This window comes from Elgaria multicarinata, chromosome 8 (assembly GCF_023053635.1).
Source record: "Elgaria multicarinata webbii isolate HBS135686 ecotype San Diego chromosome 8, rElgMul1.1.pri, whole genome shotgun sequence".
In the NCBI taxonomy this organism is placed as follows: domain Eukaryota; kingdom Metazoa; phylum Chordata; class Lepidosauria; order Squamata; family Anguidae; genus Elgaria; species Elgaria multicarinata.
In genome coordinates, this window is record NC_086178.1 from 67,997,432 (window position 1) to 68,022,189 (window position 24,758).

Sequence of the window (24,758 nt, forward strand, 5' to 3'; positions counted from 1 at the left end):
TCATCAGTTTTCCACAACCCCACAGTCACCTCTGCATATCCTATTCTCCATCCTGTCCTCATGGTTTATCTGCTTTGGCAGAATGAGAATTTCACTGGTACTTTCTGCCTCCTTAGGGAGGATGTGGCGTTAAGGCTGGCGAGCCTTAACTCCCAATTTCCCCGCTTTTTGGTGCTTGGTGGGAAACTGTACGGCCTTAACGTTGTTTTATAAACCGTAGGTTTTTTGTTCATTGAATTAATAAATAAATATTAGTGGTAAAAAAACACAACAACAACCCTACACCGGCTCCCAGTTTGTTTCTGGGTATCTGAAGGAGTGTGAATTCCAATATGAACCTGCCCATTTGTTACGGTCTTTATCAGTGGCCCTCCTCCAGGTGTCCCTGCCTTCACAGGTTAGATGGGTGGTAAAAATAGATAGGGCCTTCTTGACTGTGGCACCCAAACAATGTAATGCTCTCACTGAGATAATGGTCTGGTGGCTAATTTATTAGCTTTTATATGTTACATGAAACTACTTTATTGTCCTGAATGTTTTTGTAGAAGCTTTTATGTTTTTTATAATTTTATTGGTGGTTTGGTATTGATAGTTCTATTGCTGGTTTTCTCTTGCTTCTATTTTAATAGTTTTTAATTGTTGTGTTTATTTTAAATTGGTTGTTTTAATTTCTGCTGTTAGCTGCTTTGGAAATTATTTTACTTAAAGGTAGGGTAGAATGGCTTGAAATAAATATATCAGCTCTCAAGAACTTTAATAATGGAAACCAGCCTAATGCCACAAGGCCTAGTGCTAAAGACTGATTCATAGAATTGTTGTTGTTCATGTCGGTAATCCTAACCTCCTCTCAGAAGATTTTCAAGATGGACAGATACACTTACAACCAAGGCAGTCACCATTTTCAAGCGCCACTGTGGTAGAATATTGGGCTTGGATAATCCCCACCCTCAATACCAATATTTCAAAGCCCCACTCAGTACGAAGCTCACTGGATGGTCTGGTGCAAGTCATTATTTCTTAGCTTAACTTATGTCACAAGGTTAATGTGAGGTAAAAAGAAATGCCACTGTGTCACTGATGCATTGGCCCAAATTTGCCCTCTGTGTTGCAGAACAGGTGTTGCCTAACCAGTTCTACAGTGATATTCTTTCAAAATGAAGAGTTTGAAATCAATTACAATGCAATCCTATACATGTCCAGTAAGTTCAATGGGGCTTCCTTCCAGGCCTTAGTCTACAATAAGGTTATTGTGACACCAAGACATTTAATATAGGGTTTCCTTTCCTACAGACATCCCTTTACTTGAATTCTTGGCGTGAGGAGAGGGGGGACTAATCCCAGCTCCTCCCATTATATCAATTGACTGGGTGGGTTTCAAAAGCCTTCTCTTTCAGCATCTAAAAATGGGAGCTATTATGATTCATCTTACACAAGGCCTATTTGAATTCTAAAATTGTATTTTCTACATTTCCGATATGTAGAAAACCATGCCCCACGCTGAGGTTTTACTATTGTGCCCTATTCTCTCCCACTTCCCTTTACTATGTTTGTTTTAACATAAAAGAAATTCCTACAAATCTTGTTGACTGTTTTGCAACTTATAATAAACATACTGTCCACATTTTGCTTATTTTTATTCTAATGAACCAACACTGCTATAACATTTTATAAATAAAGTGTCACACAGCTGAGCTGTTTTAGGTGGTAAAGGAATTATTACAATCTGACCCTCAAAGGGGACTGGACACACCCTTGCTGGCTTGCTGTGATAAATTTGCAAGACACTTTGAATGTAAAATCATCCATATACAGCATGGACTCCACTATTAACAGAGGTATCCAGAGCACCGTTTCTGGATGAGTTTCAGTTGTAGAGACATGAGGATGCAAACAAGTTGCTTGGATGAGTTCGACTGACACTTGTACACTTGGACCCTTGCCCATCTTGACTTGTAACATTTAATAAGGAGGGAATGGCCTGTTAGATCCACTAGGTCATAAATACCTCCTCAAGACAGGGAGTGATACAAAGCATCTTTGAAAGAGGGGGTAGTTTGGATGCTCCTGAAGAAACCTGACCTGGATGCAGAAGTGGAGGCAAACGACAGGCCAGCTGTTAACATCTCCTTCATTGGCAAGGCGCTAAAGCTGGTGGTTGTCGGTCAACTCTAAGCATTCTTGGATGACACTGATTTTCTAGATCCATTTCAAAACCAAAACAACTCCGTTTTGGAACAGAAATGGCCTTGACAGCCCTGCAGGATTATCTTTGCTGAGAGGGAGATATGGGGAGTGTGACTCTGTTGGTTCTCTTGGAATTTTCATCACCTTTCAATACCATCAACCATGGTATCCTTCTAGATCAGTTGTGTGCATTGGAAGTTGGGGAAAGCATTTTACAGAAGCTCTGTTCCTACTCAGATGGCCATTTCCAGAAGGTAAGTACTGGGGAATTACTGCTCTGTTCCATGTTAATTATGTCACAGGGCTATGTCACAGGGCTAACCTGTTGGGTGTTTTACTGTGGTTTTAATTTTTGTGAACCGCCCAGAGAGCTTCGGCTATTGGGCGGTATAAAAATGTAATAAATAAATAAATAAATAAGCTTTATCCACCGTTGTATTCAATATCTACATGAAACCACTAGGAGAGGTTACCTGGAGATGGGGGCTGTAGTGTAACCAATGTGCTGATGATAACCAGCTTTATTATTTATTTATTTATTTATTTATTGCATTTATATCCCACCTTTTTTCCTCCAGGGAACTCAAGATGGCGTACATAATCCTCCTCTCCATTTTATCCTCACTACAACTCTGTGAGGTAGGTTGGGCTGAGAGTCTGTGACTGGCCCAAAGCCACCCAGTGAGCTTCCATGGCCGCATGGGGACTAGAACCTGGATCTCCAGACTCCCAGTCCAACGCTCTAGCCGCTACACCACACTGGCTCTCAGCTTTACCTCTCCTTTTCATCTAACACAAGTGAGCCTACAGATGTCCTGAATCAGTGCTTGAACAGGGTAATAGACTGGATAAAGGCTAATAAACCGAAGCTCAATCCAGACAGGACAAAAGTACTGTTGGCAGGTGGTTCAACTTGTTCTAGAGGGGGTTGTACTCCCTTTGAAAGATCAGGTGTGCAACATGATGGTGTTCCTGGGTTCATCTGTCACTTGAAGCTCAGGTGGGTTGGTGGCTGGGAGAGCCTTTGAACAGCTTAGGTTGATATACCAGCTGCAACCCTATTTGGACAGAGATAGCCTGGTGAAGCTATCCATGTTCTGGTAACCTCACGGTTGGATAACTACAATACATTGTACATGGAGCTACCTATGAAGATGGCTCAAAGACTTCAGTTCATTCGGAACAGAGCTGCTAGGCTACTAACAGAGCCTGGTTGATATGATCATGTGATGCAGTGCTTCATCACCTCTACTCCCTTTCTGGTCCTAATTAAAAGTGTTGGTGTTGACATTTAAACTCCTAAACAGCTTGGGCCCAAAATATTTAAATGAATATCTTGTTCCATATGTGCCTGCTCAGACTATCAGGTAATATTCAGAGGCCCTCTTCTAGGTACCCCGCCAAAAGAAGTCAGGAGGTGGCAACAAGACACAGAGCGCCAGGCGAAGAACTTCCTTTTCAGAGTTTCATTTTTTAGATTTTATGGCTGGTTTTATATATTTTATTCCTGTGCTGAGTTCTTAATTAGGTTGTAGAATCTGCCTACAGACCATTTGTTACTGGTTGGATAAAAATGTAATAAGTAAATAAATAAAATAAACAAGGTCACTTTCAACCTTTATTTTTCCTGCCTTTTCCATCACAGTCATGAATTATCTATTGCCACAGCTATATTATGGTATGTGTTGTGTGTGAACTAGACATTTACAGTAAGCACTGACACTCACTGTCTCTCGAATCAATGTTTCTGATTAAGGTGTTTCATCCCAGCCACCAGCTGTCCCTCCCTCTTGCCTACACACAAGGAAATCTGGGAATGTAGTTCTAGTCACCTCCCACCTGGGTTACTGCAATGCTTTATATATGGGACCACCTCTGACGATGGTCCAAAAACTTGAGTTAATGCAGAATACAGCAGTGAGGCTGCTTACTAAGGCTGGCAGTATTGAACATACTACTGCAGTACTCCATCAAATGCACTGGTCAGTTTCTGGGCCTGAGTAAAGTTTAGTGCTTACCTTTAAAGTCCTAAATGACTTAGGACCAGTCTAACTAAAGGAACACTTTCACTCATATGTTCCTGCTCGATTGCTAAAATTGTTTTCAGTGACTCTTCTGTGGGTACCACAGCCCACAATGGTATAATGGGTGGCTACCAGAGCCTTCTCTGTAGTGGCCCCTCCCATCCATCAAATGCCCTTCCCAGGGAGTTCCGTCTTTACAGTATATATTTAGGTGCAAATTTAAGACTTTCCTCTTTAAGCAGCATTTAATCTTTAATCTGTTGCTTTGTTAATTTTGCTGTGGCTCCACAATGTTTTTAATATTTTTAAATGTAATGTTTAATACTGTATTGTTTTGATACGTATCGTTGTAGTATTTCTTTATTTATGGTTATTTTATTGTTGTTGTTTTGTGTCAATTTTCTCGATATTGTTGTAAACCGCTTTGAGCATCGTTTTGCCATGGAAAAGTGGCATACAAATAAGCTATTGTCATTGTTGTTGTTGATGATGATGATAATAAACCACCCCAAGTGCATTTGCCAACTGGCTAGTGTACAAATTAAATAAATAAATAGCACAGTCTATGAGAAAGTGGGAATATGTTGAGAGTGATCAAAAGTAGAAATGTTAGCTTGGCTCCTACAACTTTCACTGGTTGTAGAACTCAGGATAACCACAATTCCTGACAAAGTCTAAGTCTTTGATGATTCCATGATGTTATGACTTTCAAACCCCATCCCCTTTTAGAATATGTCTCCTTCCTGATGGAAGGTGCAGGGATAACACAAAAAGGGTTTTCCTAGTCTATACATCTAACTCCTGAATTATGTTCACACAGGAAGAAAATGAAAACTGCAGCACATAGTTCTTAAAATTGGCACATCTTTAAAGACTTCAGCAAAACAGCATTTAATTCCCAATGTTTCCTTCAATTAAATTAAATGCTGCATTTTGTTAGTATTCTGAATTTAACAGAGCAGTCATATTATTAACAAGTAACTCCTTGCTATTGTGCTCATGCTACAGATCTAGTAGCAAAGCAAATAAAGTAAGCTATTTTACATCAAGCTTGAAATGGAACAAATTAATATCACTTTGTTTACAACAATTATACGGAGGCCTACATGAAATGCATAATTAGCACAGTAACAATATGCATATAAGTATTTAGCTATACGCCTCCCAACGCTATTTTTCCTGTCTCACTGTGCTAATGACTAGCCTTGCAAAATCACCAGAAGTTGGTTTTATAAAGTGCTGTTTTTAGTTCTAACAGAGAAAAATGCAAGGAGCGAGTAAGAGCCATTACAGCAGGTACTTAGACTCAATCCAAGTATTTGGTTGAGATCTTTGGAAGCAAAGAAGGTAGTTACTCTCTATCCTGTAAGAGTTCACATGAGCTCACAAAATTTAAAGCAAAACAAAACAGAAGTATGTTCTCAATGTCTGCCTGCCTACATCCATCCATCTTCAATGCCATAGGCTACTTTTTACCAAAGGTGCAAGGAAAAGAGGACTAGCAGAGGATTTTTTCTTACCAGAATTCCCTTTAGCTCTTTCATTGCACTCTCAGACGTCTTGGGCACTTCTGGCTGTAATTAAAAAACAAAACCCTCATCTGAATAATCTGGTTTTGCAGATGCTGAATAAAGCATTCAAGAGCATGCAAGAAGAAATCCACATTCTTAGGAAGGGAGATGATAAACTGTGGGATTCCACAACAAAGTCTTTGTTTTGAAGTACATTAGATTAGATTGGAGTAATATGTACGGGATGAATGTTAATAGTGCAAAGTGGTTTGCGGGATAAAAAGAAGAAAAAAGCTCTTTTGTTATCTGCCTGCAATATCTTTGCTAAAAAGGGGGAGGGGAAGATGGGGAGTGGGTGGTCTTCTAGCTTATATATATAAAACTCCATTAACTGTAGCAATACAGGCTGGAGTGAACGCAGGCTGCTCCCTCCCTTTGTCCCATCTTAATATAAACAATTTCCTTTCCTCTAGTCAGCCTGTGGCTAATTTGTATGGGATAGTCTGAAAAGAGCCTTTTGAGATAGTTGGGGAAGGGAGTCCCCCACCTCACCCCCACCATTCCTTTCCTCCAAACCGAGAAGTCATAGATTGCCCTATCAGGCCTCCAGTTAGTCTCCTTGACCTCCCACATAAATGATCAAGGTCATGATCAGTATATAGTAGGGATGCATGAATTAGAAAAACTCCAGCTGGGTGAAGTTCTCCAAATTCCACCTCAAAGCTTGTGCCAACTCAAATCCATATCAGATGGCAAGCTCTAACTACAAACCTTTGTCTTAGAACGGCTGGTCTGATTAACAGGTCGAAGGTGAACTCCCTTTTTGATTCTATCCATCATTTCTTCCACTGCTTGTCTCTTCAGATCTGTTACTTCTCCTTGTTTCCAACAAATAAAAAAGTCAAATTAAAAAGAGTGAATGTTCCTGTTAAGAGAGTTTACTACTTCCTTGTATAAGTTGCCTTTGCTTTCCCTTTACTGAAAGTTGGTGAAAACAAGAGTCAGGGGTAAAAAATAAAAGAAAGAAGCCAACCTTCCTGACTCATGCCATCATAGTGCTGAACAACTACGTATGCTCCCTAGATCATTGATCCCCAAAATGCATCACAGGAGTGTTAAAAGAGGAATGCAGAACCACCAAGTTGGAAGGGAAATGGTGGTGGTAGTAGTAGTAAGTAATCATCATGATTATATCATCAATGTTATTAATATTCAAACACCACTGACATGTGCTGCCCTACGTGGCTTACAATTGCAATTAATGTTGTTTGCATTATTTCACATGGTCCTTATATTGGATAAATATGCAGGATCTTAGAAACTTTTGTTCATCCTGATATAATCCCAATTTAACCAGTTAAATCAGGAGTTATCCAAAGGCAATTTTGGAATGCCCAATTCACATTTATATGCCACTCTGGGAAATGTATCCAATAGAGCTGGTCAAATGAATGAGGATAAGGATGAAGCTGGGAAGAAAGTAATATGAGCCTATATTCAATTATGCATAAACATGCTTGCTAAATTGATCTTATGAAGAGTGTCCCTATTTCTTATATGTCTAAAGTCACACATGTGGTTCGGCACTTCCAAAAATAAATAAATAAATAAATACCCATAAAAATAAACAGTCAACATAGATAATATTAAATACTCCCCTCCAACAAAATCCAAACAAAATGAAAATACCGGCTTAACCTCCCCACCCAATCTACATCAGTCTTTAGCCACCAAAAGCCAGTCTCAATAGGTAGATCTTCCAGTGCTTCCAGAAGATGTTCATGTTACATTTCAAGAGAAATCCTACAATTGGGAAGCACACCACGCTATAACTGTGAAATATACTAATCTATATTGGATTTCTGGTTAATTTCACAGATTGTGGTAAACCCTGTAGGGAATTTTAAAGACTGATCAGCTCCCCATACCTTTAACTACTATGATCACGGTAGTTAAAGTGAAATTAAAAGAGTGGAATTTTTCCTCTATCTAGTGTATGTTTATGAGTGAGGTGTAGTCTAATCCACCTCAGTGTCTGCAAGTAGACACTGTCAGTGAGATATACCAAACTAATTAATACAGAGTGCAAGGCTGTGATATTATGTATATCTTGTTAAATATAAAGGGTTGCAAGTATTAAATAGTATAACATGACCTTGAGCTGTGCAAGGAGAACAAAAGGCCCTAAATATTCAAGACAGAGTGCTATCAAGGGGATAAAGCCTTTGACAACCTACCAATGGACTCAGTAGTTAGCTTTGAGAAATAACACTTCAGATCCACAGTTGTAAAATGTAAACAACATCCTCAACAAGACTGTTATGAGGAAGAATATGATAGTGATCATCAAGTGTTTTGCACATTAGAAATACAAGATAAAGAATTATTAAAACATGTCCCTGACATGAAAAATGTTCATGCCTGAAATGAAACTAAAAGTTCCTTCCCAAAAAAATGCAAAAACTTCATATGAACATATTGATATTCTAAGAGAGGTGAATAGAGACATTGAATAAGATCATGACAACTTATTATATGGAGCATATGAAATTCTGGGTTATGCTATTTAGAATAGCATTTTATTAGTCACTAGCTGTACCCTGCCACGCGTTGCTGTGGCTCAGTCTGGTTAAATTGAAAAGAAAGAAAAGACAAAGTGGATGTTTCTAATATGTTTAATTTCACAATGCTTGTGGATATACAATATTTTTAGTTGTTCCATTGTCTGTGTAGATATAGAGATTGTCTGGTTTGCCGACTCTAGAACACACAACATATAATTGTCCATGTGAGAAGCAATCTGTGTCTAGATCTAAACCGCACAATTCTAAAGATTGGCCCTGAGCTTTGTTGATGGTGATTGCAAACGCCAATCGAATTGGGAATTGCAATCTCTTAAATTGAAATGGCATATCTGTTGGAATCATAGGAATGCGAGGAATGAGGACATCTTCACCTTTGAAAGGTCCTGTCAAGATTGTTGCTTCTACGACGTTGCTCAGTAATTTTTTTACTGCAAGCCGTGTGCCGTTGCAAAGTTTTGGCTGGTTGATATTTCGCAACATGATAATTGGCATGCCAATTTTCAATTGCAGTACGTGCGGTGGCATCCCTGGCAGATCGAGTGAATTCAAAAATTCTGTTGGATAATTAACCGCTTCATCTGCTTCCACAACAGTGTCGATGGACTTGTATGTGACTGCCTCGCTTTGAATGTTAGATTGAATAATATTGTTAAGTTCGTAGACGTTTTTGTTCTTGGCCGCAAGAATAGCTCGTTCACTCAGCCAATCGTGATTCTTATAATTGGTTTGAATATTTGGAAATACTTTTTCAACCAATTCTTCTTTTGACGTCACTAAATTACAGAAGTTATGAGGTAATAAAATTCGTCCTGAGGTCAGATCTACCGGCACCTTTCCGTTCCCAATTTCCAGCAATTGACGTGAGAATATCTCAGCTGATTGATTGTTTTGCAGCTGGACACGCATATTTGTAGTTAATTTTAACGTCTTTACGTGTCGCCACAAAGTAGAGTATTTCAGGCAAGCATTTATTTCGTCCGCTGGTGTCGATCGAGGAATTACAGGTAATGTTTGCCTGAAATCTCCTGCAAGCAATATTAATGTGTTCCCAAATGGTCTGATGTTTCCACGCAAATCTTGCAATGATCTATCAAGAGCCTCGAGTGATTTTTTGTGTGCCATTGTGCATTCATCCCAAACAATAAGTTTGCATTTTTGTAATATTTTTCCCATGCCGGATGCTATGGAAATGTTGCACGTGGGAGTTTCAATGAATTGTATGTTTAATGGCAATTTCAAAGCGGAATGAGCAGTTCTTCCACCAGGTAGCAATGTCGCAGCTATTCCGGACGATGCAAGAGCTAAGGCTATGTCATTTTGGGATCGAATTGCTGCCAGAATCAATCTAATTAGGAACGTTTTACCAGTTCCTCCTGGCGCATCTAAGAAGAAGATTTCTCCAATCCCGTTATTGATGGTTTTCATTATTTGATCGTAAATGCGTTTTTGCTCAAGCGTTAGTTTAGGAATATTTGATTGCACATACGACAAAAGATCATCCGTGTTGTAATTTTGTTCACGACGCAATTCTACATCGAATGAAGCAGCAACAGTTCGATTCGGTGATGGCATTCCCAATTGATTGAGAACTTTGTTTGCGATTTCTAAGCACAAATCTTCAATCATTATCAACGCTTCGTTGTAGATTTCTGGTGTGAAATCCATGTTTATATTTGAATTTTCTTTGCGTATTTGACGGAGAATATCTTCAGTCATGTCTGATTTATATTTCTCCCATAACTCTGTTGGAGATGAAGGAGAGCAGGCGGTCAATATGATTGCAAACAATGCGCGAATTTGATTTGGATGTGACATGTTGCACGCGTCATTAATGCACACATCCCAGTGTCGGTCGTTCTCCAATAAATTCAGAGCTTGACATGCACTGCGGAAAGTGACATGTGTAACGCCGTTGACAATTCTCAGATGTTGGACCGGGCACATTTACCAACAGCATGTGAAGAAAGAAGCATTCATCTTGATTGGGATGCAAGGTGTACAGTCTGCCTATCGTTGTTTCTTTGAATATGCCAGGTTGTCCGTCGACTCGATCTGAAGCTGTAGAACGCGATTGCCATGCTCGCAATCGTGCATCCTCAAGTCTGGCTGAACGTTGCTTGGCTGGTTCCTTGGCATGTATTTGAGGCATTCTTTTTCTTTTTTTCTCGTTTGCTGATGCCCGTTCTTCCTCAGTCTGATTTGCAATTTCTCGTCACAGTGCTTCTGCTCTGCGAGTACAACGACCTAAGTGTGATCTTCTGTGAGGCATTATTTGGATGAAGTAAAGCAAATTGTTTGGTTTTTAAAAAACGATGTTTTTATGGTGAGGAGGCAGTTACCTTTCTTCAGAACGTGTAACTGTCACAGGTGTGACATCTATATTCACTCAGCCAATTGTGAGAGAACATGCAAATAAGAGAGAAGGCAGAGGCAGTGGATTGGCCTACTGGTTGGTGATGTCACAATGATCAGCAGGACTGGTTTTGAGGAGGCCTATTTCTTCGATTTTAAGACAAACTTTTGTCCCCATATAGAACATAGTTACATAACAACGCTCGCATATTCAAATGCAATGTTGTGTCAAAATTTCAAAGCAATCGGTGAAGAACTTTCGGAGATATAACGTCTGTTTCGAACGAACATTTACATTTTTATTTATATAGATTTGCAGAAAAGCATTAGCCTATATCTGGGGTAGTTAACATGGTGCCAGTGGGCACCAATCTGCCCCCGAACACCTTTCTTGTCCACCAAGATGCTCTGCCCCACCCCACTCTTTTTTTTAACTAACACATTTTCTTACCAGCAACTAGGATTGCTGTGAAATAGGCTTCTGTTGATGCTGAAAACTGTGGGTTCAAAAGAATAGTTCAGTGTGTTTGGGCTTGGACCCCGTCTCTGCATTGTACTCTGACTTTGGGGCCAAGGCAGCAAGTTTCTCAAACTGCCAAATGCGCCCACAAACCAAAAACATTGCCTAATATGGTCTCTATTTTAAAATTTATATTATATTTTACTTATTTGTTTTATTATTTTATATTGTAAAATTTAATCCATTTTAATTCTGCGTGTAAGCCACCTTGAGTTCGTCTTTTTGTGTGTGTTTTGGCAGAAAGGTGGGGTAAAAATCAAATCAATAAATATATTGTGCCCTATTTAAAGTTAGGCTTTAAACAGACCATCTGTGTAAACCTAAAAGCCTATTTGTCTGTGAAGAATAGGAAGCATGAATTTTAAGTCGTTAATGACGATTGAGAAGAATAAATTTACAGACCTAGCAATTTATTGTGCAAGTTAAACAAGGACAGAGCTGCTAAAATCTACTAATTAAACCAAAAACATGCTCTGCTCAAACAAAAACTGTGAACAGCACAAATCTATGCAGGTTTCCCAATACATTCAAATAGATCAACACATGGCCTATTTACTGCATGTGGGCCCTGCTGCCCCCGGAAATTTTTTTAAAAAAATTTTTTAGGAAAAAATGGTGTCTGTAGCACCAAGGGGCTACAGCTTGCAAACAAGCTCCTATGGAGCTCTAAATGAGTCAAAACTAGCTTGTCAACAAGTTAAATTTGAGCATTTAGGCACTGCATAACACTGCAGATACCATTCCCCTCCACCCCCCATTTTTTTAAAAAAATCTTCAGGTTAACCAGCAGACTTGCAGCCCACAGGGGTGGGAGAATCCAGAAGTGCAAATGGCCCCAGACCTCCCAAAGACAGCCCACCCCTGAAGTAGACTGATGTCCTGCTATGACTGAGTCAGGTTCAACATAGGCCTAATGTGATAGCTAGTCAGCAGACAAGCAAAGGTCAAGCATGGTTGTTTCAGTCCAGCAAGAGGGTGGTTCAAAGCAGGAGAAGTCTGCAAGCAGGCAGAGGTCAAGAGGATAGTATTACCAGTCAAGAACAATAATTCCAAGAGAAGGCATAGGCAAGGCCCAAACCCAGGTAAACAGTTCAATACAAAAACTGTCCAAACATGAGAGTCTAGTAGAAACCCAAAGTGTTCAAGACACTAGGAACTGAGGCAAGGTGTTGTTCCAGCAACTACGAAGTCTTCACTGGAAGCTTACATGTTGGCATTTCCAAAGACCCACTTAGGACTCAGCTGCACCACATTAGTGGCTTGGGTAAGAAGTTCTCCTCGCAAGGAGGGCCCTACTCTCAAGGAGTCCTTTACTCACGAGAAGCCCTCTTCAAGAAGTGTAAGTCTTTTTCCTGGCCACCATGTGAGCCTGAATTTTAAGGCATCAGTGTTCTCAAGGACTACGTGATGGCTCAGCATCCCCCTCCAGCTCAAAAGCTGAGGTCTCTGCTTCTCGAGGAGACAGATCTGAAGGCATCACCTCTGAGGGCCCAGGATTGTCTTGGGTAGTGTTGGGTCTTCTGAAGCAACCTATTCTCTGGGGACATCTGGCTCTGAAAGCTCAGGCTCATCCTCTGATGAGGAATCTCCATGGGGAGAAAGCTCCCTAGAACGACGTTTTCAGGAGGCACAGAAAATTTCTGGGTGAAGTATAAACTGTTGGTTATTGCCTTTAAACCCCTATATGGTTTGGATCCAGGTTACCTACAGGATTGCCTTCTCCCATTCAATTTGCCCCACACACTCAGGTCCTCTGGGAAGAATGTACTTCACTCAGTGAAAACTAGGCTGATGACCATTACTCAGAAGACCTTCTCTTCTGCCACTTCCAGACTGTGGAATGGCCTGCCGGGAGAGATTTGCCAACTTAAAAAATTTTCTGAATTTAAAAAAGCTATAAACTGATCTCTTCCGGCAGGCCTATCCAGTTGAATTTTAAAATGTCTGGCTGTTATTTTAATAATATATTAATTTTATATGTTTTTCATAAGTTTTATATATTTTATAGTATTTTATGTTTGATGTTGTTCTCTGCCTCGATCCAGAGAGAGAGGAAGGTAAGAAATAAACATATTATTATTATTATTATTATTATTATTAATAATAATAATAATAATAATAATAATAATAATAATATAATGTTAGTGCCTGCCTGACTTCCAAAGGCACGGAATTCCATAGGAAAAGGGGCCATCACACTGAAGGCTCTTCTCCAGGCGGACTCCAATCAAACCATAGGTCCATGTGGAACCACCAGGAGCATGCCTTAGATGTCCTCAGTGACCAGGCAGGTTGGTAAGGAGAAGGTGCTCTCTCAGGGGTCCTCGTCCCAACTGGTTTAGGGCTTTGTACACTAGTACTAGAACCTTAAACCTGGCCTAGTAGCGAATAGGCAGCCTGCCTTTTCTCTAAAGAATTCAAGGCACTGTATATATTTCTTCCCCCACCCTGGTCCAAGGTCATCCAGGGCATTTTGTGGATACTGTAGCATAGAGATTTCTTTTCATTAACACAAATGTAAAAATAATTGTCAGAGTAATTTGAGTTGTGTGCCTAAGGAGACCCAAACATTTTGGGCCCACGGGCACATTTGGGTTTTGGAGGAAGTGTTGTGGGTGCTGTCTCAAAAAGGCTGCCATGTGGTGATGGGGACATGACCATTTAGAAAAGGGCTGTCATGGTGGGCAAGGCCAATCTCAATCATTTCACAGTAGGCAAACTGATGATGCTGAGAGACAAGTAACTTGCCCAGGAACCTGAGTAAAAGGCACAGGAGGACTCTGAGCTCCAAACGCAAAACTACTCCTTGGAACCCAGAGTTTTCTAATCCAACAGAAATCCATTTTACAGAAGGCAAACTCTTTCTCTGTGTGTGTGTCAGCCGATTCACCCCCACTCAGTTATCTTTTTCTCTTTCCCCCGCATCACCATCTAAATGGACACACATGCTCTTCTCTCTCCTGGATCGCCACCCTAACACAAACACACCACCTTTTCCTCAGGATAACAGCCCCCAAACCCTCTCTGTCTTGCTGTTTCCCCCTCTGCACGACCCCATCTTCTCCGTTTTCTATTTTAGTCATTTTTTTAAAAGGCAAGTGATCTGGTGTGGAGGAGAGCGGATAGCCTGGTGGACACCATGACCGGCATATGGCGGTGTCATGGTGCCCATGGGTCCTGCTTTGTGGACCCCACATTAACTATGCTTCCAATCAGGGTTCCTATGTTCTACTGGAACACAAAGTTGGCATGGAGAGGTGGAGGTTCGGAACCAGGCCTTTCATTATATCATAATTCATAAGCAGGCAGCAGCAACACTGAGAATAATAATCAAGAACAGAAAACCAGGTTAAGCATGTTAGGGAGGTCCAGCTGCACAGAAAAGTCTGCTTTTGGGGATTTAGTCATTATACACAAGTCTGCTACTTCTCTTTTTGGTAACACCACCACAGTTATTTGCAGACAGTAAAAATCTGTGTTGGTTTCTGCTAACCTGATTTTCAGTCAACAGGGATGATTCTTAAAATGGAAGGTTTGTTTATTTAAAGGAAGTACCTAGAAGGTACAGACATGTAACTGCTTTGACAGAACAATTCATTTTACTGGCAGGAAAATGTGAAGTACCTGAATCTTGCAGAGACGCCTTTTCTTTCTTGGTCACACTGCTGTTTGGATGAGACTTCTTACGAATCATTGACATAAGGGACCTTTCACAAAGTGAAGATGGAGACAGTCACTCAGCTTTCTCTTGAACGTAACACCCGTACGTTCAGAACTAGCTTTAGGGCTCACAATTGCTTGTAAGTCCCATTCATGTGAGGGCAGAAAGCACTTCTAGGATTGGGGCCCATTTATAAGAGTTTTGTATAAAGAGCTGGTGTTAACCGAAAAACAGCTAGCTGTCTTATTGACAAGAGTGTTCAAACATTGCCAGGCAGAGACAGAAAATGTCACACCTCCTAAAAATACCCGCAATGTATTATTTATTTTGCAATTGCTGTTGACAAGGCATAGTGCAAAACACTCAAGATCTGAATATTAAAAGGTAACGTGGCACTGTGACATGTGTGACAAAATAAAGCCTTCTCACACAATAAAAAATTGAAGGTTTAGAAATGTTAACATGATGCATTACTCTCTAGAGAACAATGTTTCCCAGCAGGGTGCCTCTATATTGTCCCTTCATTTCTACTGTATGTATTTGCTAGAATAGGTCTACGGTAAACAAACAAAATGAGAATGGAAAATAAAAACCCTCACAGTATCTATGCTTTCCGTTCAATCTACAAAGCATGATATTAATTTTAAACAGGCACTGCCAAGTCAATATTTGACCAAATATGAGGTACGTGTTGTCATTTTTTTCTTTTCTTTTCACAAAAAGCTTTTAAAATGCCTACAAGGAAGAAAAAAGTTGTTATTATGTATGCATACCAGGATGCCTTGAGCACCTTTTAGAATGTTAAATAACAGGCAAATGAATAAAGAAATTCAGTGATCTTGAAACAACAACTGCCTGCAACGTTTAGAGGATAAGCACATTTTAGAACTGCGAGAATTCTTCTTAAGCATAAAGGCTAACCTGTGTGACACATTGCATGCTGATTAAATTGAAATTGACCAATTTTTGTTCTCCACATTAACGATCAGACAAAGGTTGCTCCATATTTTATCCTTTGTGCAATACTCCCACAAGCCCTGATCCAGCGACGAGAAAGCAGTATCTGTTCCACATGTCATAGACAGGGAGGGATAGCCACACTTCTGTCCCTTACCCTTTTAAAAGAAAACTAGCTGTTCTGCATGAGGCCCCCAAAATAACCCCTCTCCCCACAACCTGAGCTAAAGGTTAGCACATTGGCAGGGCAGTGAAGAAGTCACCTTGCTGCTCTTCATTGCTTTCATTTTTTAGTGTGATGTGTAGCTAGAGCGTGGGACTGCAAATTGGGAGATCCAGGTTCTAGTCACCACTTGGCCATGGAAGCTCACTGGGTGACTTTGGGCCAGTCACAGACTCTTAGCCCAACCTACCTCACAGGGTTGTTGTTGTGATGAGGATAAAAAGGAGGGGAGGATTGGATTCCTTAAGGAGGGAAAAGGCAGAATATAAATGTAATAAATAAATAAATAAATTTTGTTATGATCATGTTTCTTTGTTTGATTTTGGCTTTTCTTTTTAGTTGCAAGAGCTTCGTGTGGTGCAGAGTGGTAAGCGGCAGTTACTGCAGCCGAAACTCTCCCCACAGCCTGAGTTCGATCCCAGCAGAAGCTGGTTCTCAGGCAGCTGGCTCAGGTCGATTCAGCCTTCCATCCTTCCGAGATCGGTAAAATGAGCACCCAGCTAGCTGGGGGAAAGGTAACTGCGACTGGGGAAGGCAATGGCAAACCACCCCGCTACAAAAGTCTGCCAAGAAAACGTCAGCGAAAGCAGGCATCCCTCTAGGAGTCAGCAATGACTCAAGTGCTTGCACAAGAGGTTCCTTTCCTTTCCTTTTTAGTTGTATCAGTATTTTATGGTTGTAGACCACCTTTTTAGAGCTGAAGCACAGTATAGATATTTTCTATAAATAAATACAATAACCTGCAACAGAAGTACAGCCTTGCAGAGAGATAATTAACTATGTACAAAAAATCAGTAAGATCTTGCAAGTGTAAACAACATTTGTGAAAAATGTTGCTTAGTTGATTCCAAATGAAGCTTTTGTCCTGGCTCATTCACAGAATGTTTGGGGGTGTCCAGATGTCATCATCATACCAATCCTCCTGTGTTTTTCCACCATTTCCTCCACCTTATTTCTTTCAACACACAAAAATCTTTTGATTGGTAGCACTAGGAGCCTCCAGTCTGGAAGCACTCCTTATGAAGACAAACATTTCAAAAAATCACAGGAGTTCTGGTGGGTATCCTATATAAAATCATGTATGTGAGTCTTCTTAACATGGGCTTGCATTCAAAACACTTTCACTAAATGTTACTGCCATTTTCAGTTATATATCTTATTACCTTCACCTTGGTAACTAAACATCTGTAGAGCTTCAGATAAATGAAGCTCTACAGATGTTTGACTTGGTTTAGTAGCCAGCCATTATTTGTGGTCACCATTAAGCCCCCCACTTTGCCTCATGCACAAAGGAATCCAGAGGGCCAAGCCTGGTCTCTGTATTGGGCTTTGGAGCACACTGAAGAATCAAGAGAAGCTTGTTCTCTCAGTGAAAGACATTCATCCTCTGAGTTCTTGGCAACTTGTGGAGATTTCAGGAGAGAGGAGGAGTTATTTGTGCTGGGGATCTTGACAAGGACAGGGACAGTCTGAAGAGCTGAGGCAGTCACCACTGCTAGCCTGGCAATCAGATTTGTGGAGCCTTGTTAGTAAATTTTAGGTAAGATCTTCCCATTATTCATAATCAAAAGCTACATCTCAGTGATTAGAAGTAGTTGCCTTCTTGAGTATTCTGTAAGAACTATTCATCATACTGGAACACCACCAAATTAGACTAAGCAGGGTCTTTTGAGATCTAAACTATTACTTTCAAATGCCCATATGAGACAAGAAGTTCAAATCTCAGAAAGATCCATTAGGTGCTAACACAAACCCTGCAATTGGTTTTCAGTCTGGGATCCACAAAAACAAACCCTGTAATTAGATTTCAGACCAGGAAAGGACTGTGGTTCGTGTTGAATACAAAAATTACCAAGTTTTGACAGATGTGGATTCTGTAGACTCAGACACCCCTGCCATAATTTTGATGCTTTGGGGCAAAGAGATCAATTCAAATCGTCTTGACAGTAATTTCCCATGGCTATAGCCCAAAAACATCCATATACTAGCAATGGGATCTACTAATTCCATATTGCCTATCTGACTGTCATGAAGAGTTAGCAATGCAAAAAGCTAAATTGTAGAAATTACATATAATCTGTAAACCTATATTTGAGCTTTGTTTCACCCGGACACCCAACTTGTCTTTCTTCCTAAGGGGCAAACATGCATGCTTCTCTAAGCACCTGGCCTCTGCTTCACCCCTGCCTGATATCCTAAAAGCAGGTCATGTCCTTGCTTCCATTTTCAGGCAAGTTCCTATAAATGTACACCCAAGTCTTGCATAAGGGGGATTTAGTTCAGAGTTAATCAAAACTATGCTGACTAGATTCCATGCTGCATTTTCTGCCAGGAAGTCAGAAAAAGAATTTAATTTTTTCTTAACAATTGCTTTTTACTGTGGATCCATTGTAGTTACAAAGTTATAGGCTGCGTTCAGACAGCATATTAGTCAACATAGTGTGAAAACTCCACTCAACGGTTGAGTTTTTAGGGGGTACTCCCCAAGCAACATGTTTTAACTCCACCGTTGTGTGACTGTGGGCTACCATGGAGTTGAGTAAAATCCATCATGACATTTGACTGACAGTTCCTCTGCCCTCTCTCTTCCTCTGGTCCTCCCAATGGTATCCCATCAGCCATTGCTGCAAAAACAAAAACAATCCCAGCAACTTTCCTACAGAAGCACTCACACTTTTTGCTGCTCTAGCCAGGGAACTCTGTAACCAGTTGGGAAAGTCAACTTAATGCAACGGAAAACTCCACAGAGCCTGCTACACAATGCGCAACACAACCATTGTGTAGGAACTTTCCTCTACACATCGTGGATATTCTGCGTGGAGAGTTTTCCAAGAAAAATCCACCATTGCATGGAGTTTGTCCACCAGACAACACATTTCTCAACAATGGTGAAAAAACTCCACCGTAAAGTTCTAAAACCACTGTTGAGAAACCTGCTGTCTGAACTGAACCATAGTTAAACAGTCTATGTTATCAGCTAGGAGAAGTATCAGGAACCTCAGGCCTGGGAGCTAAACCTGGCCCTACTGGACTCCCAATTCTGCCCACCCCCCGGGTTCCCCAGAGCGCCATATTCCCATCCCCACTCACTTTCTTCCAAATTTTGTATATTTCTTTTTAATTTTCACTGTTTTTAACTTTTGTAAACCATCCAAAGATCTTTGGCTATGGGGCAGTATATAAATAATAATAATAATAATAATAATAATAATGATGATGATAATAATAATAATAATAGCTGAGCACCTGGTAGTTTGACTTTTGTGCATTTTTCCCCATTCTAAAAGGTTGAAATCTCTTTCCTAAGCCTTAGTTACTGCTAGTAAGAACTTTAAGCTATGGTATGCTGATATTTGCCCCCAATGCATTTGTCTTCAGACCCACCTCCTTTGCTTTTGGATTTGCCCACCACTGGAATTCTCCCAAATTGAATTCAGCCTTCTGGATGAAAAAGCCGCCCCACCCATGAGTTAGGTCAGATATTGAGGTTGGAATCGCGGTTTAAATATGTGCAATTGGACCGGCAGAAGTGGCTTTCCCTGCTGTTACCTCCCTACACCAGCCCCTTGAAAATGTTACATGGAGGGTTGGGAGAGGCTGCTGAATGGCATGAGCTCTGGGGTGACCATTAGGTAGAGGCACCTTCCATGAGCAGAGCCTTTCTGTCCACATGAGATTCTGGATCCAACCCGAAATATAAAAACAATTTTTTTTTTTTTTAGTTTCATCCTAGATTCGAGTGTTTTATTAACCAACCTAGCTTTCTGGTTAATGATGCTAATGTGTTCTGATTTATTTGAAGGGTTTAATGAAAGCCATGCTATGTGTGAATCTTGATATTCATGAATTTAAGACTGAGAAGGATATATGACTGCCTAAGCAAAGAGCTTAAAGTTGCACTACTCAGAGGACTTACCTTATTGGATTTGGAGGAGGAGGAGGAAGTGGAGGTGGTGGAGGTGGAGGTGGGGGTGGAATTGAGTTTTCTGACTGGTGTATCCTTTTTTGGAGTTCATCAACTGTACAAAGACAGAATTGAGTCTTCAGCTCAAATGGTCTTTCACTCATGTATATTGGAATTAAGCACATATAGGTTTGCTAAAATAAAAAAGCAACTCCTTTAAAATGCAAAGTGATTCAATACCCAATGATCTAGAAAGGTATAACATTGGCTGATATTTTCTTTTCTGGAGTGCTTTCCCAGCTACACGGTTTGTCAGAACCAATTAGAGTGCCAAACATTTCTAATTATCCTATGCAGAAAAACTTCAGCTTGTTAAAAACAACAATAAGAACCAAAGAAGCCTGCATATTTTTGGGTAGACTTTTTTTTTTTTTTTTTTTTAGGATGAAGCATCACTGTCTATCTCCAATCTCACTGGCTGCTTTATTAAAATAAGTAAGCAGGTATCTATTCAATACAAGGCCAAAAGCAAAATGGCTACTAAAGCTGTATGCCAAACTTGCCATTTCTTTCCGAGAAAGCTTTATCTGTCAGTGTTTGGGAGTTTTGAAGCAAATTTCCTAGCAAATTTACATGTATCGAAAAGCAGCTCTTGCCTATAAAACAGATCTCTGCTTGATTTTGTGAAAGAAAATATCTGACCACATACAACTTTTAAGAAACCCCTAAAGAGAGAGTCAATGGCCAATGCATGTTCAATGATGGGTTAATGATTAGGAGCAATTAAAATGATTTGTCTATCTAGACACAGGTCCTTTTAAGCACATATAACTGAAACTGAATGAAAAGCTATGGATTCCAGAGAAGCAACATTCCTTTATTTTAGAATTCATGGATCCAATTTAATTGTGTCAGTTCTTCCTATTATTTATTATTGATTGATTGATTGATTAAAACATTTGTATCCCGCCCTATATCACTGGGATCTCAGAGCGGCATACAGATATTGTATCATCCTATGCTGTTGATGTGGACTACGTTGCTAACCGTGGAGATAAATCTAGAAAACCCAACATGCATGCCAAGTAGAAGAACCAGCCTTGGCTCTTAAAACTGTATGTCTTTGCACTGATTATTGGTTTTGTTTACTTGGATTTCATAAGAGTCTGCTTCAGTTGACATGCTACTACCTCGAACTCCCCGAAGAATCATTAGTGTGTTCTTCCTTCTCACTTATTGATACAGTAAACAACCATTATTTTTAGTGTTCAGGTAATAGCTGAATGTAGCAGCCATTAAAGGACGCCATCAAGTTGAAATGTAGTCAATTCACATACTCAGGTAATTCGTTTCATGTCTTATAGTGGTCCCTGAGTGAGCCTCCTTGGTAATTTCCATAAGTTTTCCAGTCACTTTACAAGCCTGTGATTAATTTAACACACAACACTGTAAAACAGTTTTAGGGCCTCGCACAAAGGCATTAGTATGTTTTTCTTTTGACATTTTCCATCCACATAATCCAGCTGCTTTAGGATAGTTAAACAGTACTTCCCCTGCTGGTAACTGTATTTTGAATTTATTAAGAAATGGCAATCTTAGATAAAGAGTAGTAAATTACAGTTTTTAGCACTTAATAGGTACAATGTCGTAAGCTGGTCAGGCACCATCCTGGCAAATAAGTCTTTGGTAACAACTAAATTACAGTAGTTGATCCATACTGTATGTATTCTAAGTGGTTTTGTCAGTGTTCCTGATGTCTTTCTTTAGCCTATAAACTGGACAAATAATAGCCAGCAAGTCAGACAATTTCTACAGTCAGATAGTGAGGGGTAAATGTTTAGCATGAAGTGCAGGGAATTAACCACACAGCTCCCATGGATTTTAGCCATTAACACCCATGGGAGTTGCAAAGCTAATTCCCTCTGCATAGCTGACAACACAGCATTTACTTTTTAAAATGTCAGTCACATAAGGGCACATCAAACATGGGAGAACAAAACCTTTACATCTGTAGGAGAATCATTTCTTGTTTTTCCACTCATTGTGAAAAGCTAAAAAATGTCTTGGAATATACCAATAACTTCTGTATCCAGAACGTCTGTGTGAATCTTTTTAATCTATCCATGACTTCTACATTTGTTAATAGTCCCATTTAGGAAAGTACAAAAAGGATTTCCCTTGAAAGGGACACTGTGGCATTATAAAGGGATTTGCCCTTAAAGTCAGCCTAAATTTTAAATAAATAAAATAAAAACAGATAAACCACCATTATATGTCAAAACACATAGGGTTAGATTTAGACTAAGTTAGGTGCATTATGGTCCCATTGAAAACAATGAGACAAGTTAGTCATGACCTGCATCCCATTGATTTCAGCGAGAACTAAGTGCAATTAACTTAGCCTGAACACAACCGTATGGGCAGTATCCTATTGTGCCCATGCACTCGCGGAAGCAACTGCTTGCACAACGGCGCTTCTGTGCTTTTAAAATAACCTGAAATGAGCAAAACTGCAGAAGGCAATTCCACTGACCTGTCCAATCTGGAAGCAAGTGAATGGGGGTTATTTTTATGCACACGAAAGCTCGATCACTCCTGTGAGTACAACAAAACCAGCCAAGGCAGAACAGATCCATTGGATACTGCCCCTTATGTCAAAACATTTGTTATAGATGGTTGATGTTCTAGCTGCAAAGAGATGTTCTAGTTGTAACACATAATTGCACATTATGAAACCACATGACAGCCCACTATAATTATGCAATGGACAGTGTTAGCTGGATTTCAATGATATCAAATGTATTTCCATTAAGTCTGCATCCATCATATTAAACAGGAAAGCTAAAATATCACATTTCTTTTTACCTGAATGCTTTAAGTTTTTAACCTTTTCTTCAGCACTCTGATACTTTTCTTCTAGTTCTTTTTTATCTTCTTCTAGAAGTTCAAGTTGTTGTTTAAGGGATTTGATTTCCTTCCGCAAGACTTCATTAGCTAATTGCTCCTCCAACTCTTCAACCTTTTTTTTGACAAATACAAAATTACAACGAAAATCAACATCCTCTTTTATTCTATCCACCAATGTAACAAAGGAACAGCCACAACAGAGTCATGCTAATGATTCATCAAAATCTAGTATTATGGTCTAAATCCTTAAGGATATATAGCAGTATGTTAGTTTGTTCAAACCCATGATCAAGTAGTTCATGTTAAAGGAAAGTGCAAGAAATGAGGAAGCATTGATTTAATCATCCTGTTTAAAACCAAATAGTTGTACCCAATTAGCACCTCCTACCGATGGAATGCCTAAAGGGGGGGAGAGGGAGAGGGGTGAGCACCCCTGCAGCCCCTCAGAACTCCTGAAATTTTGAGGTTACGAAGGGCTGGAAGGAAGAGAAGAGGAGGCGAAAGTCCCAAGCCACAAGTGGAATCCACTTGCATGACACTTCTTCTCACCCAATATTTCTAGCACTCATGGATGTTTCAAGTGTTTTTAAAAATCTCATTTTTTCTTAGGAGCTCTAGAATTCCAAAATTTTATGATACCCAATGTTAGAAAGCTAGTACATTTTATGAATTTGAATAAATTTGCCTAATCAAAGTAGCATTCTGCTCTATTCTGGATGTAGAATTTCATCAAATTAAATATGTATATTTTTCTAAAATTTGGGGCAATGGCAATTAGGGAAAAGACAAAAATGTTTATTTATTTATTTAAAAAAATTCTTTATTGCTCTTCATTAAAAATTGTTTCTAGAGTGATTTACACAACAACAACAAAACCAATACAATAATAATACAGAGAGATAAAATCTTACAGATATATCATACTTAAAAGAATTAGGGAGCATGCCAAAGTACTGTGCAGAGGAAAGACATAGCATTCCCTAAATCGTAGGGCCGAACTAGATATGAAGGTAATCATGTGAAAGCAGTTAATACGCAGGTTTGTTAAAAGTGTAAATATTTTATTTGTTTGTTTGTTTATTTATTGCATTTTTATACCACCCAATAGCCAAAACTCTCTAGCAACTGCAGGCAGGATTCTGGGTGGGGGTGAGCAGCACAAGGAGTGAAAACACAAGGAGTGGACAGGGAGAGTTTAACCTTTTCCTCTGCTCCTGTGGTTCCAATGAAAACAAACTCCTTGAAGCTGCTATTCGAATAGGGAGGGAAGCCTCCATTAGAATAGTGATCCAGCCCACAGAAACTGCCTATATTAGAACAGCCTTCTACAACCTGGTGCCTTCCAGATGTTTTGGACTATAAATCCCATAATCTGACCATTAGCTTTGTTGGCTCAGGCTCATGAAATTTTAGTACAAAACATGTAGAGGGCACCAGGATGGGGAAGGCTGGACTAGAAACATCTGTCTTGCTTAAATGAAACATCACAGTCATGGGATTCTGCAGAAGATACCAGATTCTGTTCTGAAAATATAATCTGAAATTATGCATATTCCAACCTCTTGGTTATATATAGTGTTGTCCACCTCTCCTACTGAAACAGTGAACTGTGTATGCTGTGAACAGTGAACTGCAAATATTTTTAAACCTGCAGCATGTTAGTTTCCTGAGATGCATCCTAATTGTTTAAATGTCCAAATCCATTCATTTTATAATACAGTCCAACATTTGGACAAATGGTCAATCATGGTGTACAAACAACAGTTAAAAACAATCTTATCCTTTGATAGCCACAAAGATCTCATTTTTTAGTTGCAATCAAAAAGAATGTTCTTTTGACAATGATAATTTTACAAAAATATTTCCGGAATTGAAATGCCTAAATGTTTTAAAGAAAAGAACACTTTTTCTTATAGGTTCTTTTTTAAAA

At 39.6% G+C, this 24,758-nt stretch overlaps 1 protein-coding gene across 2 annotated transcripts in view; it reads right to left on the reverse strand.

Moving 5' to 3' along the window:
- The window catches only part of SHTN1 (shootin 1), a 118,447-nt gene that overhangs the window by 28,822 nt on the left and 64,867 nt on the right, over nt 1-24,758 (reverse strand). The window contains exons 10-14 of one of the 2 annotated variants that reach the window (XM_063132709.1): nt 22,787-22,940; nt 19,934-20,036; nt 14,801-14,883; nt 6,491-6,594; nt 5,729-5,782 (exon numbers count right to left, since the gene is read on the reverse strand). In XM_063132709.1, coding sequence (XP_062988779.1) covers nt 5,729-5,782; nt 6,491-6,594; nt 14,801-14,883; nt 19,934-20,036; nt 22,787-22,940 — 498 coding nt within the window. Of the gene's footprint in view, nt 1-5,728; nt 5,783-6,490; nt 6,598-14,800; nt 14,884-19,933; nt 20,037-22,786; nt 22,941-24,758 lie in introns of both variants that reach the window. The other variant, XM_063132708.1, reaches the window with a different exon arrangement.